The sequence below is a fragment of the Canis lupus genome, chromosome 18 (assembly GCF_048164855.1).
Source record: "Canis lupus baileyi chromosome 18, mCanLup2.hap1, whole genome shotgun sequence".
NCBI lineage: Eukaryota > Metazoa > Chordata > Mammalia > Carnivora > Canidae > Canis > Canis lupus.
In genome coordinates, this window is record NC_132855.1 from 40,942,168 (window position 1) to 40,960,809 (window position 18,642).

Here is an 18,642-nt window from a genome sequence, read left to right on the forward strand (position 1 = left end):
TTTAAGAAAATAAATATAAACTGGAAACACTTTTTTGCTTTATATATTAATTTCAAATTTTCATGTTCATTGAAATATAGTCTTTAAACAGATACCTGATGAGCCCCTATCATGTGCTAAGTATTATGATAACTGCTTGTGGTAGAAAAATGAATAAGAGGTGAGTCCTGTTGTGTCTTCTGGTCCAGGCATTGGCATTGAAGCACTGGAATGGAAATCCATTGTTAGTCAAATCATCATAACGATTCTAATCAGAAGGTACTGTTAATACAGAGTTGTAAAAGGTAAATAGGAATTCACTTCACAAGTAGAAGGAAGGCTATCTTAGAAGAAATACCACATTAGAATCTTGGAGGTATTAAAAAAACCCAAAACACATGATGTTAGAGAACTCTAATTGGGGCTAGAAGGCAGGACATAACCCAGAGGGCAAATGATGGAAACAGAGGTGTTGAGGTTGGTAGGGGTAGATCTTTGAGGGCTCCATAAGCCATGCTGATAGGTTTAGCTTTTATTCTGAAAGACATAGGTGGTATTCGAATTCATCAGATTTTTGGCAGTATCTAACATCATACCTGAAAGGTATTAGAAATTAAAACAATAGCAATGACAATACTGACATTGAAACTTTAATGGGAATGAATACGTTTTAAAAAAATAAATGGATATAAAATCTAGAAGTGTTTCCCAGTCCATTATACCCAACAAAATCAGAATTATGATGGCGATTAATGGCAGGACAGTCCTATTATGGTTTTATCCTGATTCCTACAGGATTCTAGATTTTAGACTCTAATTTAACTCATCAATTCCACAAAGTTTAGTAGTAGTGACCAGGACAACAGCATAGGAACTACTAATGGAATTTCCAGGAGCTTATATAGGTCCTGAGTGGTATATTTTCTATGTGGTATAAACTCTGAGGGGGTTACATGCTTTGAATTTTTCTCCAAAGTTTTAATCAGCCATAGACTTTTATATGAGCTTCCAGTGTTGGTCAAGAGAAGGTGTTTTTTCTTTTGAATTGAAGTTTAAGTTAAGTTATTAACATTACTTTTCAATGATTTCTATCAATAATCTGCTTTCTAAGACAATGTAGATAAAAGATATGGAAATATATAGATATAGAAATAGAATATATAGATATGTATATCTACATAGATATAGAAATATGTATACATATAAGAAAGAAGGTTATTTTGTCTTATCAAAATAATTTTAAAAACTATTCAGTAAAGTTATACAGGTTATTTACCCAAAATAATAGCAAATGTCATTTTTTTAAATAAGTGTTTTTTTTTTTAATTTATTTATTCAGAGAGAGAGAGACTGAGAGGCAGAGACACAGGCAGAGGGAGAAGCAGGCTCCATGCAGGGAGCCTGACGCGGGACTCGATCCTGGGTCTCCAGGATCAGACCCCGGGCTGCAGGCGGCGCTAAACTTCTGCGCCACCGGGGGTGCCCGCAAATGTTATTTTTTAACTGGCAAAACATTAGAGGAATTCTGTTTAAATTGAAGAACAGGGACGCCTGTGGCTGAGCGGTTGAATGTCTGCCTTTGGCTCAGGGTGTGATCCCGGAGTCCCAGGATCGAGTCCCATATTGGGCTTCTTGCATGGAGCCTGCTTCTTCCTCTGCCTATGTCTCTGCCTCTCTCTGTGTGTGTCTGTCATGAATAAATAAATAAAATCTTTAAAAAAATTGAAGAACAAAAAAGGAATGAACCTTCTACCCCATCTATTACAGAATATATTAGAAATCTTAGCTAGTGCAGTAAAGAAAAAAAAACATAATCTGTAAGTATTTAAGGGAAGAAATAGAATTGTCAATGCTATAAAGAGTCTTTAGACTATTAAAATTTTAGGAAAGCCTAGCAGTAAGCTATAGGATCAATATGAAAAACTTGGTTTTATTTCTATACATGAAAAATAAGTATTGAGAAAATAAATGTTTTAAAAAGATACCATTTTTAGTAACAACAAAATTTATAAGGTACTTAGAATAGATCTATCAGAAGGTATGCAAAGTTTGTATGGAGAAAGTTATAAAACTTAATACTAAGATTATATAAATGGAAAGGTAGTCCATTCAGGGATAGGAATACTTGAATTCATGAAGCCATCACTTTCCCCCAATTGATCTATAGCTTCAATGCAATTCCAGTAAAAATTACAGTTGGTTTTTTCATGAAACCAGTGTCAACTAGTTCTAAAATCTGTGAAGATGGTAAATGGAAAAAAAAAAAAAAAGATGGTAAATGGCAAGAACAATCAAGATACTCCTAAAGAAGAAAAAGAAGAGGGAAAGGTTTCTTTCCTTTCCAGACATCAAAATTTATTATAAGCCTATAGTAATTTCACAAAGATGTATAGATACAGAGATAGACAAATTAACCAATTAATAGAATAGAGAACCCAGAAACAGATCCATCTGGAACAATGATATATGTCAGAAGAGATGGTGCCGCAAATGATCGGGGAAAAGGATGTCTATTGAATGGTGCTCAGAGAATTGGTTAGCCATATGGCAAACACAAAATTAGATTCTTACTTCATAGGAAATATAAAACTCAAGTCTAGATAGTTTAAGGATTTAAATGTGAAAAGCAAAATATTAAACTATTATACGAAAATGTTGAAGAATATTTTTCTGAGTTTGGAGTAGGGAAGCTTTTCCTACATATTTTTTACTTAAGAAAAGATTGAGAAATTTTACTACACTAAACTTGTCACCTAAACTTGTCAAAATAAACCATTAAAAAATAGACAACCCACAAACTCGTAGAAGGTATTTTAAAAATATATAGCTGACTATTGATATGTATCTAAAATATAAGAGAGGACTCCTATAATAAGACATGAAAATAAGAAATAAGACATGAACAGACATCTTACTAAAGAGAAGATATAAATGACAATTAGGTAAAAAAAAAAAAAAAAAAACTTACTCTCATCAGTATTGAAAAATGTTCAGATTAAGACCACAACGAGAAGTTTACTCTTGGTAAAAGTCATTGAGGATGGATATGGGGATTGGATAAGTCCTTTGGAAGACAGTATTGAATATTTCACATAGCTGAGTGCCACTACCCTATGATCCAGCAGTCCCACTTTTAGGCATTTACCCAAAAGAAACACTTGCAAATGTCCACTGGAGGCATGGATAATCATGCTTATTGAACGATGTTTGTATAGCAAAACACTGGAAATCCACAGAGCAATGGAGACCCACAAGTATATCAGGAAGAGAATATATACAAAAGTTCATCAGCAGAATACATAAATAAATTTTGGAGTTTTCACATAATGAATTACAAAAAATATTTAGTAGACTTGACACACAATGTTGCATAGTTTCAGGTGAACAACACAGTGATTTGACAACTCTCTAGTTATGCTATACTCACCACAAGTGAAGTACCATCTGCCACCCTACCACTCTTTTACAGTATCACCGAATGTTTACAGCAACAATGAACATTAGCTTGCTCAGCAACATAGATAAATGCTTTAAGCATAATGTTGAATAAAAAAAAACAAATCCCAAAAGGCTACATGGAGTTAAACATTTTTATAGAGCTCAAAAACAGGCAAACTAAACAACATATTTTAAGCATACATGCATTTATAATAAAACTATATTTAAAATAAAAGGGATGATAAAACTCAAAATGGCTACTTCTGGTTGGAGAGAGGGATAGGAGAGAAATACGTGTGTCAAGCTAAGATTCTCAGGTTCATTATGTTCTGATACCATACTACTAACATAATGTTATGAATATGTCAAATAATATGCTAAAAAGGTAACGGTGAAAATTTGGCACACTTTTCATTTAACACAAGTAGTGATTTATCTTTAAATAACTTCTTTATTCATATATAGTAACATTTACAGTATGTAAAAATATTCTATTAATATAGTCAGAGTTTTGCATATTTTCAACTCATATTTAATCATATAAACCCACAGATTAATTTATTTAGCAGATATTTATTAAGCATCTAAAATAGATCAGCCACTTTTCTAGAAATAGGGGATCAAAAAAGTATACACACGTGATACCTCTCTGCTGTAAAGGGTCTTGCATTCTCATAAGTAAAATAGAATTGAGAATGTTACTGTATTTAAATATCTCCTTAGAAGTGATAGAAGGACTGTGTTCTGTTGTAGCTGTTAAAATTAAACATTAAATATAAATTCAGATAATAAAATTCTCTTCTCATTTATGAAACCTACTTCACTCTTTTTGGTACCCTGTGACTTTAAAAAATATTAGAATTTATGAAATTTATAGTAATGAAATTTGTGATAATTATGAGAAGGCTAGCCATAAAAATCTTGTCACTGACTTGAAAATGTCTAATATTTCTGAGTTTTAGCTGTGAGATATTCTAACAAATAGTAGAAAATTAATACTTTTTTCTTTCCAGTGAAAATATGATTAAGTTTTTTGCAGGGCAAACCTTTGAAATCATGAAGATTCTCAAGTCTTTTTTGCATCTTTTCAGTTACTTCTTTGTGAACAATAGTTCCTAATTTATTTTAATGACTAGTCTTAATTTTAGTGTCCTGCATGAACCTCGTTGATTATGTGTCCCAACAGATAGCAACAAGGAAGTCATTAAATCCAACAGAAATTCGACAGATTGGGGACAGAGAAATCTTTTTAACTTTGTGCAGTAATATGCTTTTCAGAATATGTACTTTGAAATATTTAAAGGGTTGGACTTAGGTATTCCAAAATTCTGGTGTTTTCTTTCGCTCTCAAATACTATTTCTGATAAGTGTGATTTCTTTCATTTCAAGCTCATATACGATGCTGTAAAAATCCTTGGTATTTATTTTTACATAGGCACAATTATTATTTTTAGTTTGAGTCAGTGTGGTCCTGCTCTCTTTTATCTCGCTGCCCACTCCAGCTGCAGTCACTACCAGGAGGCTAGTGCTGGGATGCTAAGACTATTACACAATCATTTGTTGTTTTTAAGGTACTGTAGACCTGTCTGAGTGATTTAATATCTGTTATAAAGTTAATTATTCCTTAATTTTTGAAGCCATAGCCTGTTGTTGGCCTTTGCTTTGTTTGTTGTTTGCAGTGGCTGATTCTGAGTTGACTTTGATGTAAGTTCTTTGGCTCTGCAAATGTTTACTAATATTTGACTCTACAAAGGGATTGATATGTGTTTTTGGGCATGTGCCATGAGCCTTATAGACTATGATCCTTACTGCTCTACTCCCATCGTGAGATATGATTTCTAAGAGGTTATTCATGCATATTTTGACTGGTTGGTGTGCAGTTTAGTACTGAATACAAGCAACACAAAAGATGTGCTTTTTTTTTAAGTGTACTTTTTAGTGTAATCCTCAAGCTCCATTTAAAAGTACAAAAATATATTGTTTTTGTGGGGTTTTTTGAAATCTTAGAATGGCAGTGGTAAGTAATTTCTAATGGTTAATCCATTTACTAATGATGCATCTGCATTGCTGCTAGCACTTAACGGTCTTCTGTAAAAGGGCCTTTCTGATTTTAACTTTTTGTTTTAGCATGTTAAATAGACTTGCCTAATTATTTATTTTCCCATAACATTGCTAAAAGCTCTGAGTTGTTCTTGCCCGGAGAAGGCACATTTTGTAAGTACATAAATAATGAAAATGGAAAGAACGACAATTTGTTTTCATTTTGTCCTTAATGAATTTTGTTTCCCAAATAACATTTCACTTCTTTAATATGATTTTCTTTTTCTAATAGATAACTGCCTACAATAGGCGTACCTTTGAGACTGCAAGGCATAATTTGGTAATTAATATAATGTCAGCAGAAGGTACGTATGGAAGATATGTTGCTGATTCTTTTCTTATATACAAAAGTATTTCATTATGGTTTATGTATCTATGCAAAATATAGTCAAGGATTTTCAGGGACCACATACCTAATATAACTAACAAAATGGTAAAGTATAGAAAAGAAAGCTAAACAACCTTTAATTGGTTATAAAATATCATGATGGGTGATGGTGCTGAAAAGCTCAGAATAGAGACCCAAGCACATAGGCCACTTATCTCTGCAAGCCTTGGTTTCATCATCTATAAAATGAGACCAAGACTAGCATTTCTCTCCCAAGTCTGGGGTAAGGAAGGAGTCCATGAGTTAAGAATTGAAATGTGCTTAACACAGGGCTGAGTGTAGGATACAGGATCAGTAATTAGTAGCTAGTTTTATTATTTTACTTTAAAACTGATCACATGTGAAGGCAGAGTTGTTGATGGAAATAAACTGGAATTTGGGTCACAGTCTCCTTCCTAAATAGCTAATTATTCATTTCTAGAGTCTAGAGTAATTTGGACTTACATATACTCAAATTGTAAGTGATTCTCAAGGATTTGGAAGGTTAGGGATAGGGGAATATTCCAATAATTGTTATTTCAAATATTCTGTCCTATTTTGGAGTTTTATTGGGAAAAGTACATACTGCTAAAAACTTTGTAGTTAACATTTATGTATCATGGGATACCCCCCTCTATACTAGATATCATTATGAGGGTAACAGAAGAAGAACGGACACAGTATTTTTATCCCAAAATTATTAAAACAATTATGTGTCCTAAATAGGGAATTTATAGTTCTATTTGTGAGTACAATTAAATGAGCAAATGCAAAGCATTTTTTAGGACCTACTAATTTGGAATTCATGGTAATTCAGTAAAGGTTGAGTTAAAAAATTGCCTTTATATTTTATGGAAGGAAGTAATTTATATAGAATTGATACTGCAGAACATAAATTGGGAGATTGCATAGAGATTTGAATCCCTTTACATAAGTTTTTTCCCCCGGTTTCGGCAGTATCAGATGCAGACAACCAATGTGCTAGTTTAAAATTTAAAGTGACTTTCATATATGGAAAGCAAGTCCAAATGCTAGTTCTGTGGGCCTGGGCAGAAGATTCCCTGTCCTTTTCTCCTTCCCGTGGTCTTTAGATAGGTATTCCTGCTTGGAACAGGAAGACTTTTATTCCCAACTTCAATTGTTACTGGATGCTTGCACCCAGTCTAAAGTTATTCCTGTAAAATTGGAATGCCATTAATGATCAGAATAATCACAAAATTCCCTTTCTCCTCAGGAATTCATCAGTGTAGTAGTATGGTTACATTATACTGTGCTTGGACCACTAACCTTACCATAATGCCCTCAGGGGGGCTCCCCATTCTTAGGTACAGGAGTCCTTACAGACTGAGAGACAGCCTCAAGTCTGGTCTCAGTACTGGTAGATACAGAATATACTGACATCCTAATAGGTGTTTGATGCACAGGCACCAATGTTCAAGCAGATACTAATGGAAGACTATTAGACATCTATAGGATTGAAAGTTGGCTTTACGGGCTATTTATCTAAATCAGGGATTTTGAAGATGTGTTGGTGAGGTAGGAACACTGGACAGGTTTTGGAAGCCTCCATTTTTATTTCAGGCAGAGCTGCCCTGCTGCCTTTTACATATGAAAACCAGCGAACCAGAGAGCATGCATTTATCCTTGCTGGTCTAGACAGCATAAATATGGACACTAGGATGGACATCTTTGAGCAGGGCCTGCCTACACATGTGCCATTTCTCCCAGATAAGATTAGGAAAAGAAATAGCAAAAGTTGCATATCAGGATAATCATGCTCAGTCTGACTCCCTGCCCAACTGTCTCCTGCTCTGAGAGACCTAATGGGAAATTAGTCATGTAGAATCACAGAGCATGGAGCTCAAGGAGAGTACATAGAGTGATTCTCTAAATTGGGTTTCGTGTCTCAGAGGCCTGCCACCAATCTGTTGGCCTACTGTTCCCTTGGCCTCTGTGATGTCCAAATATAGCAGGCATGGGATTTCCCCAAAGTTAGAAAGCTCCTATGACTCATCTTTGGTAGGTCTGGCAGTAGCGCTTGGCTCTGTAGACAGCAGGCAGCTGCATGGCCCAGAGCCTCTAAGGGTGTGGCGGCAGCGGGTCTCAGAAAGGAGCCACGAAGCAGGGTCACATGGATTAGGAAAAACCAAGTAACAGTTCTCCAAAAAGGAGCACTGAAAACAAGAAAAATGTTTTGCATGCTTTTTTAGAAAAGTGGTTATAAAAACACTGGTGAAATTAATGGATGATAGACTTCTAGCACACTCATAACTATATTTGGTATTATTTGTAAATATTATTTATTGCCAAGAAACTGTTCTTCATGGCATATTTATGCATGGCTGTTTTTCAGTATGGAGAAAAATGTGGCATGATTAAGCTACTGTTTAGCTATATAAAACAGGAAATGTATCTGCATGAAACAGGAAACTTATCTACATAAAATAGAATAAATATATCATATTTTAGAAGACTGCAGATGAGCTATACATCAAACAAATCTAACAAAATCACATGCAGAATAAATGGCAGTGTAGAAGATGAATGAAGAACCTTCTGTGATTAGAGCCATGAAAAACTCAATCTTTAGGAAGAGATACCACACTGTAGAAAATTCTAAAGCCTGAACATCTTCCCTGACTTCACCTCTGGCATCAAGTGTCCTTTAGTATTAAAGAACCTTCATAAGAAATGAGTTCATCAAGATTTCAGTTACTTATTGTGTAATTTTTAGTTTTTACTTAATTGTTGAATAACAGTATAATACTTTACAGATATATGAGTTTTAATGAAATAAATCAGAGGATAAATGAAGTATAATTACTGCTGAGGGCTTTAAATGTGTGTATAGTCAGAAACAATTTCTTTTCCTCTTAAAGGAAGAATTTCAGTACACAACTTATTCATATTATTTATAGTAATTGCTTAATTTTTCATATTATTTATAGTAATTGCTTAAGTTTACTATTTTAGAAGTTCTTATTCTAGGCTGGCAGCTCCACTGAGCACTTTATACACAGCTTCTATTAGGATAAAAAAAATCATCTGAGGCAAATTCAAAGATGGTAAAATCCTGAGTTCCTCTAAAGATCAGTTTTCCCCCTCTGAATACACAGGGCAAGTACCTACTCACCCTTTGGTTTTAAGTGTTAAATGGGATAATTCACCACAATCCCTTTAGCTTGGTAAGGGATAGTAAGTATTCCAAACAAGGTATCTTTTATTATTATAGAAATTTGATTAAACAAATAAAAGCTATTCTTTATCTTAATAGAACAATCAGAACGTAGGGAATGATTTTTTAAGTTCAAGAGTAACATTTGAGAAACTGAAATACAGTTGATCTTTGAACAATATAGGGGTTTGGGATGCTGACCCTTGAGCAGTTGAAAATATATATATATATATATATATATATAACTTTTGGCTCCCAAAAAACTTAACTACTAATAGCTTACTGTTGACCAGAAATCTTACCAATGATAACATAAATGAGTCGATTAATACATATTTTGTATATGTGTTATATACTGTATTCTTACAATAAAGTGAGCTAAAGAAAAGAAAATATTATTAAAATCGTAAGGCAGCCCAGGTGGCTCAGCTGTTTAGCGCCACCTTCGGCGCAGGGCATGATCCTGGAGACCCGGGATCGAGTCCCGCGTTGGGCTCCCTGCATGAAGCCTGCTTCTCCCTCTGCCTGTGTCTCTGTGTCTCTGCCTCTCTCTATGTGTCTCTCATGAATAAATAAAATCTAAAAAAAAAAAGAAAGAAAGAAAATCCTAAGATACATTTGCAGTACTGAACTAAAAAAAAACAAATCCACATGTAAGTGGGCCCACATAGATCAAAATCGTGTTGCTCAAGGGTCAACTGTAAATTCTATTTATGTCTATTCTACTTAGTTATACTGAGAGTCTGAGTTGTATTGGTTACTTTAAAATAAATTCTAATATTAAAATTTTTTGGAGGGAAATTTGATGAGTTATTGAAGAGGAAAAAAGCTAAATCTCTAACAATGTGAGATCTGGAATTTTGTGGGAAATTTAAAATATAATTCTCTAGAATATTTAATTATGAAGTTATCAAAAGAGTAAAATTCCTATGATTTCAGATTTTTTAAAAATATAATCAATATTTAGTAGTAGTAATATTTTAACATACTCTGAAGAGATCAGTAATACCACATATTAAAAATATGGTATTTCAAATTATACATAAACAACTCATAAGCAATTACGGATATTTTGTAATGTCTTCTCTATTTGGAAAAGGTGTTGCTCTTACTTCTATGTTCAAATGGGCATAGCACTACCTAGGGGCATAGTGATTAAATAAGAGAATGTATGTGAAAAAGATCTGTCAATTTTAAAACACTATAAATACAAAATATTACTCCTACCTATGTAGGGTTCTGGAAATGCTTCTTCTACCGGGTACCTTGGTAGACGAAGAGACTGACAGGTCACTGGCAAATTGGAAGTGGATTTAGCAGGTTTTTTTTTTTTTTTTCTTTTTTGGCCAAATCCTATAATTATAAATGGCTCTGCTATCCCTTGGTTAATTACATTGTAGGTAAAATTCTGTGTCCAATGTAAGTTATGTGTTTAGATATTTCCTCCATTATACAGAAAGCCTTTAAAGTCAATATTAGTAGTGTTCCCCAAAGCCAGGATTATGACAGAAATAAACAATATTGAATTGTTCTTTTGTTTCTCTTTCAAAAGACTTCTTCATTAATGATATGCATATCCTTTTTCACCAAAATTAGACTTCCCGTTACCATATCAAGCAGAATTCTTCATTAAAAATATGAATGTAGAAGAAATGTTGGCCAGCGAGGTTCTTGGAGACTTTCTTGGGGCAGTGAAAAATGTGTGGCAGCCAGAGCGTCTGAATGCCATAAACATCACATCGGCCCTAGACAGGGGCGGCAGGGTTCCTCTTCCCATTAATGACATGAAGGAGGGGTAAGCAGACCTTTATCTCGTTGCCTTAAATATGCATTTTTAAATATGGTGATCTTATCAAATGTATTATAGTTGGAAGATGGCCTATTGCATTTTTTTAAATAAGAAGTAGGTGTTGTAAAGATATGAAAACACTAGCAATTTTCTATATTGACAAAGAGGTTACGTTACTGGTTCTTTATATCTGATGTTCCAGGTCCTGTGAATTCTAATTGTAGATCAGGATCACCATCATAAATTACAGCACTAAGTCTCTTGTACCTTCCATAGAGAGGCTGATTATTTAGAGCCCTGCATTTCAAAGAAAAATTGATGCTCCAGTTATCAGCTGCAGGACACTCAGATTGCTGTAACTTTATTCTAGGAAACTATTTCTTCGCCTTTAACATTCTTTCCACCATGTGTCGGTGACGGATGGCCAGAGTGGATTTGAAACCTATTTCTAAAGCCTGGCCTTGTCACTCATCAGCTGGGTGACATCAGGCAAATACTGCACTCTCTTTTGCCTCGATTTCCTCATTTGCTCCAAGGGGGATTGTACTCTTTCTTCCCTCAGACTTGATGTAGCGTCTAAATGAGACAGTGCAATTGAGAGGGATTTGCCCACTCTCTTGCCTTACAAAGTGTGACTTACACCCTTGTAGAATTTAAGAGACACTTTTTATGCCTGGGTGAATTGAGAGGATTGAATGTCGAATCACGCTTTGATCTTTAATTTTTAACCTATAGGTTGAAGCAGATCTGCCTTAAAAAAAAACCCATTCTATAAACGTATGAGATAATGGAATAAATCACAGTTTATATAGCATATCCCTTTCGAATTCCTCCTTTATCCATGTACATGATAACATTTTTATATAGATGCTATCTAGAATTAACTAGAGTACCCGGATTAATAAGAATTATACTTAAGGGCAGTTTTAAAGGAGAACTTTGTTAGAAATAAGGGAAGAGATCACAAATAGACATAGATGAAGTATGAGCGTAGGCAGAAGGGGGTTAAGGGATAAGCAGTGAGCTGTGAAGTCCAACTTACAAATTTCAGAATTAAATTGTAGCTTGTATGTTACAGTAATGGGTTTTGAAGTCAGTCAAGCACACATAGAAGTGCCTTGAGAAAAAATAGTTGCTTTATCACCGGTCTATCTGTTGGTTGGTTTTCTATATGAAACCATAATTTTAGAGCTTACATTTTTTTACTTGAGAGTTTCATGATTCTCTTTCCCACTGGGTAATTAAAGAAGAACCATGGAAAAAGATGAACGGGGGGTCTCCCCTGAAAACATTCTCCAAGCATAAAGTCTTTTCAGTAGTTTCTTAAAGTAATATGTTCTACAGTGATAAAACAATGACCAAAAGATGGTGGAGGAAGCAACTCAAACACCAGGCCCTGGTAGAGTTTTCCCTAGCTGGGCTTTCTTCTGGGCTCACTCTTCCCTCATCAGTAATATAGGCTCTACCCCCAGAGGTCCTTTTAGAAACAACTAAATTGAACTAAACAACTCTCTAAAGCAGACTCTGACCTGAAACAGTGCTTTCCAACCATGTCTTGGCTAAGAATTGCCAGTTGAGTTTTAATAAAAAAAATACAGAGGGGGCGCCTGGGTGGCTCAGTCGGTTAAGCATCTGACCATTCATCTCAGCTCAGGTCTTGATCTCAGGGTAGTGATTCAAGCCCACACTGGACTCCATGCACAGCAGTTAAAAAAATTGGGTGGATGGACAGACAGATAGGTTCCTGGCTTCTGCGTCCCCCTAGAGAGTCTGAATCTTTGAGGCTAGGGCTGGGCCTGAGCATGTGACTCTAAATTAAGAACAGAATTTTTGTCCTACAAGTACTTGTTAGAGAATTCAGTCATTAGCTGATCCCCCAGCACCTGCTAGAGGGTGGCATGTACTGTCAGCTATTTGAGAGAGTCAGTCCCATGGCATTTATTTGGACCCTGTTGTCTCAGATCCCTTCCCAACTTGAAATGCTTTCCATGAGTTTTAATTTAATGTTAAGCCATAACCTTTACAAAGTATTCGTATGATAAGTCTTTTAAAATAGCATTTCTATAAATTGTAACCAATTCCAACTCCACTGCTCCAGTGTCCTATATGAGAACCAATGGAACAAGGGCATACTTGAGTATAATTCCAGAAGAAAGAATTGTCCCTGGGAATGATTTTGCATACTTTCTTTAGTTGTTATCTAATGCCATAGTAACAAAAATAATTTTTTTTACGTGTTGCCTTAAACTTAGAAATAAAATCCTGTGCTTGACTTTTGTACCATACTTTTCTTTTTGTTGATTTGGTCCTAACACTTAATTTAGTTAATAAACTTTCTGCCTCTGTACTTTCTTTTGAAAAATAATAGCTAGGAATCCCTTTTTAAAAGGAAATATTAAAGAAAAGTAAAAAGAAAAAAAAGCCAAAATAACAAAAAACAACCTAGGGTCAGACACAGCAAAGGAATTCCACCCCTTTCTTTTCTAAGATTTTCCCTAAAAATATAGTCATGCACTCCCACCATATTAACTAAGCACCTGACAAAAGTGTTCTGCTTATTCCACAGTAACAAAAGTCCCAGTCTGTGATTAAAAAAAAAAAAAAAAAAAAAAAAAAAAAGAGTAAAACCTCCATGAAATTATTTCCTATTTTACTCATGGTGGGCACAATCTGCTAAAAGCAGATTTTTCCCTACTTGATGTATGTATGTAGATAAATACAGAGCGGATGACTAAGAGAAGCTCTCGGTAGTAGACCATCAGAGTTAATCCATGGCCCTTCCACAGTCCAAAGCACTGTTCAATGCCAATCATCAGGAACCTACTCTGCAGCATCCCAGCCCCTCATCCCTCCTGATGCACATTTGTTCACCTCTTCAGACTCACTGACAGCTTTCAGACTTCTCCTAAATCTAACAGAAAACAATTATAAAGATTTACTTCAAAGTAAATAAGCTGCTGCAAAGGAAGCCTGAGCCTCCTGCAAAGATTTTCTTTCCTTTGCCAGACCCATAACCCCGGGCAACTGTGCTCTCTCTGGGTGTGGCCTCTGTGCTGCTTTTGCTCCTAATACTGTGCCAGAGGCTAAGGACTTGTGGATGCATTTAGCCTGGGATGAAGCTAGTGGAAAGAGGAGCAGTTTCATATTTCACTCTAGGCATGGCAGAGCTGCCAACCCGGGGTAAGTGATGTGGTGTAAATGGCATCTATGAAGGGAATGATAGGGTGTGAGGATTAAGGAATATACTCACTTTTCATAAAGAGATTGTCAAACCTCCCACTATTTCCTCTGGTTACCAAAGCATGTGGATCTAGCCTCAATCAGCAACAGAGAATCTTAGTTTATTCGTTAGACAGTCTCACAAAGTGTTCCCTCTAATTAATTGTTTGCTTTCTGCCTTATAAAGGCGTCTGTGAGAAATTACACTTGAGGAAGAGAATGTGAGTCAGTGGCTGCCAAATACTGCTCTGATGCAAGGTCATGATCCTGGGCCCGTCCGTAGTGTTCTGTTGAATTTGTCCCCATGTTTGGTGATTTATAAGATTGTCCTTTATTCTTAATAACGTGCCTCCTACATTTTTGGTGCAAATACTCTCTTTTGTTTTGTTTTGGTTTTTTTTTTTTTCTGTATTTTTTTAATTGGAGTTCAATTTGCCAACATATAGCATAACACCCAGTGCTCATCCCGTCAGGTGCCCCCTCAGTGCCTGTCACCCAGTCGCCCAACCCCCCACCCACCTACCCTTACACTACCTCTTATTTGTTTCCCAGAGTTAGGAGTCTCTCATGTTCTGTCACCTTCTCTGACATTTCCCACTCATTTTCTCACAAATACTCTTTTGGAATGATGGTGATATATGATAATATGATAGGAACTTCTCAAAAGAGCCTTTAATAATGTAAAAATTGGAAGCCCATCTAAGTCCATTTTTATAAGTATAAAAATAAACCAATATATGAAATCAATGTAACTATATGTCTAAAATCTATCCTACGTGCTACACATAGATTGACTTATTAAGTACTTTTATTGGGGAATAGTATACTAACCTTTGTGCTCTAGCGATTAAAAAAAAATATCTGTGCTCACAGTCTATTAGGGACCAAGCAGTAATCAGATAATTAAAAAACAGTCTTATACATATCCCCATTGAGGTAGTCACAGAGAGTGTTCCTCCTTTGCTTCAGGTCCATGCCTGGAAAGGGTTCATAGAAGACGTGAAGCCTGATCTGAGTTTAGACTATGAGTACAAATTAACCTGCTCAAAAAATAACCAAGGAGGAGTTCTAGGTAGAGGGGTCAGTCAGCTTGGGCAGAAGCCCTGAGGTAGGAGAAAGCCTAGTGGATTCAATAACCTACTTCATGTGGATTTAGAGAACAGGGATCCAGAAGTGATAGTTACCAAGGAGGTAAAAAACCAGACCATGTAAAGGCCTCGTATATCAGGAAAAATTGTTTAGATTTTATTCCAAAGCATTAGGGACATTTGCAGAAAATAACACATGGTTGAAAGAGTAGACTGAACCCAAATGCCTCTTTTCTGCAAGTATGAACTCAGGGTGTGAGTTCATACTTGCACTGACATGGTTTTGAATTTTTATGCTGCACTTTCATTTTATTGTGAAAATAACAGCTTTATTGAGATGTAATTCGCACACAAAACTAGAAGAGTCTGACCCTTGTATGCCAGTTCCCTCTTCTGATAATTTATTCCTTCTCCAATGAAGAGGGGCAAGCAAGTAGTAGAACCAGAGTCTGGAAGTGTCCTTTGTTTTCTTTTTTATTCTGCATTAGACCTTTTATTTAGTTTAACTTATTCTTTATTTTTCATCTCACTTTTTGGCCGATTGATTGCATATATGCACAAAACAAAGAAGTGGTGTGAGGGACAGAGGGCAGGAATCATAGTGTATTTTCTAAGGGCTCAGGAGTTCCCAGGCAACATGTAACATGTGAACACATTCTTTTCTAAACTGTCTTTTATTTCCTATATACACAAAATTAAGAATAAAACACATTTGTTACTTGGACAATTAGGTCAAATATGCAATCATTGGATCCATTTATCTGGCAGATATCTGGCTATAAAAGGCAGAGTTTGGACTTATTTTTCTTTTTAACCTGTTACTTGGTTTTCAACATTGTATGTGTAAAGGCCACAGTGAATATGTTCTCCCTCAAGGCAAATTGAGTTGTTCAAATTGGAAGAAAAGACTCCTTCATAAGGAACAAAATCTGCCTGTGTAGATCAATTCTTAAGAGTTTGAGGCACCATGTTTTGTTAACATTGGTTGAGAGCCTCGTAGTTGGCAACACATTCCTATCTCATCTGTTTACACCTTTGAAAGTTTGAAAACATGTGGCTAAGGTCATAAAGGTAACGATCATTTTCATTTCGCTTCATAAAAATTTTAAGTTTCTTCGTGTCAGAAAGCTAACTGAAAGGAAAACAGATTATGAAAAATGTAATTTTAGCGTGTATAACATAGAGTTATTATTCACGGCCTCATACAAAATTATTTTTTTCTTTTGAAAGCCAACACATTGAAACTTACTGGCTCTACAAGAGAAACAATGAGTATACATTTTTTTTTTTTTTTTTTACTTACAAGACAAATCTAATATCTCCTTCTCTCACTCAAGCATAACATTTGTAGTCTCTTTACATTTTATATATTAACTCATTGATTTTCCCAGTATTCTTGAAATATAGTTGATATATGGCATTGTACGAGTTTAAGGTGATTTCACATATGTATATATTGCAAAACGATTACCAGAATAAGTTTAACATCTATCACCTCGTGTAGTTACAGATATTTTTATTGTTATAAAAACTCTAAGATCTACTCTTTTAGCAACTTTCGAATATACAATGGCTTGTGTTTTAAAACTGGTATAATGCTTTTTATTCATTCACTTGTTCTGCACATAGGCTCCCTGAAGACAGTGAGAAAGACTGGTTCAAGAAGGACCTTTAAAAGGGGCTGTTGGCTTCACATTGGAAAGCAATGGTGATCAGAACTAGGATGTAACAGGGAGATGGAACATAGTGGACAGGTGCATGTGAGAGTTCTTTCGGGGTAAATGTCAGAGACTGCTGATAGATTGAATATGTGGAAAGAAGGACAGGAGTCAAAGATGATGGTACTTGAGCATCTGGCCATGCCAATCATTGGGAGAGAAGAACATGGAAAAGGAGAAACAGGTGGAGGTGGGGTGGGGTGACAATGAGCTCAGTTCGGAACATATTAAGTTTGTGAAGCCTATGGATCATCCAAGTAGAGATGAAAGTAATTTGGCAGTATGTGTCAACTGTCATAAAAATGTTTCTACTTCTAGGCATCTCTTTAAAGATAGTAACATTAAAAAATATGCAGAGAGATAGTCTTTGCAATATTATTTATAACATCAAAAAAATTGGAAGCAACTTACATGTCCGACTCTGAAGTAATTGTTGAATAAATCATGTGCACTTAAAAAATTATATTGCCATAAATCTATAATTATGAAGACTGCAAAATATGGAAAATGCTTATGACGCATTAAGGGAAAAGGCAGGGTATAAAATTATATTTTAGAGATGATTGCAATTAGGTTAAAAATATATGCATTTGAAAAACATTTTACAAGGTACATTGGAAAATGGAAGTAGTTCTGTTAGTAATATAAATTAATTCTTGTTTCTATATCCCAGGTTTAATGTAATGTTTTTATATTGCTTTTATAATTTGAGGAAAAAAAAATAAAAACTGTTCAAAGCACCAAAAACTCGTATGCCCATTTACCTTAACTTGAAGTGAATTAATTTAAAATCTTACTAATTATAAATGCAAATCAATGTCACATTAAAGCAAGTTAGCAGTTGTAAAAAATACTCATTTCTGTATTTATATGTCACAATTATTAAGGAGATATATGGTCTTGGTTAGGCAGTTAATAAGGAAGTAGAAATTGGCTTTATGTGAAGCTTACAAGTAAGAACTTGTTTTAAATGAAATATATTTATATTCGCTGATCATCTAAATACCAATAGTTCCTCATACATACTTTTGTTCAGAATTTTTATTTTTATTTTCATCTTTAGTTTTAGCCTATTACATTTTATTTGTCTCCCAAAAGCATCCTGGTTTTTGAAAAAAAAAATTTCCTTCAAATGAATCTTAAGTCCAAATATATATTTGACATAAAAAACAACCAAATCAGTTTGTGTAATTAAACTCTGGCACATAGTTGTCAACTCAGAGTGTGAGTTCATACTTACATTGACATGGCTTTTAATTTTTGTGCTGCACTTTCATTTTATTTTTGAAAATAGCAGCTTTATTGAGATGTAATTCATACTATACAATTCTCCTACTTAAAATATATAACTCAATGGATTTTAGCTTTTTCATAAAATGGTGCAATCGTTACCACCATCAATTTTAGAACATTTTCATCATCCCAGCACCTTCGTCCCATACCCATTGGCAGCCATGTACCGTCACCACCCCCAGCCCTAGGCAACCACTGTTTACCTGCTATCTTTATACATTTGCCTACTCTGGGCATTTCTTATGAGTGGAATCACACAGTATGTGGTCTTTTGTGACTGGCTTCCACTTTTCCACAATATTGTTTTCAGGATTCATTCATATTGTAGCATGTATTAGTAGTTCATTTCTTTTTATGGTTGAGTGATATTCGATTGTATGGATATTCCACCTTTTATTCACTCATCAGTGAGCATTTAGACTGTGTCTGCTTTTTGACTACTGTGAATAATGTTGCTATGAACATTCACGGATAAG

At 35.0% G+C, this 18,642-nt stretch overlaps 1 protein-coding gene across 7 annotated transcripts in view; it reads left to right on the forward strand.

Moving 5' to 3' along the window:
* SGCE (sarcoglycan epsilon) overlaps nt 1-18,642 on the forward strand; it is a 68,389-nt gene that overhangs the window by 29,748 nt on the left and 19,999 nt on the right. For all 7 annotated transcript variants that reach the window (XM_072784122.1, XM_072784123.1, XM_072784124.1 and 4 more), the window contains 2 exons: nt 5,750-5,822; nt 10,656-10,854. In XM_072784122.1, the coding sequence (XP_072640223.1) occupies nt 5,750-5,822; nt 10,656-10,854 (272 nt within the window). The remainder of the gene's footprint in view (nt 1-5,749; nt 5,823-10,655; nt 10,855-18,642) is intronic.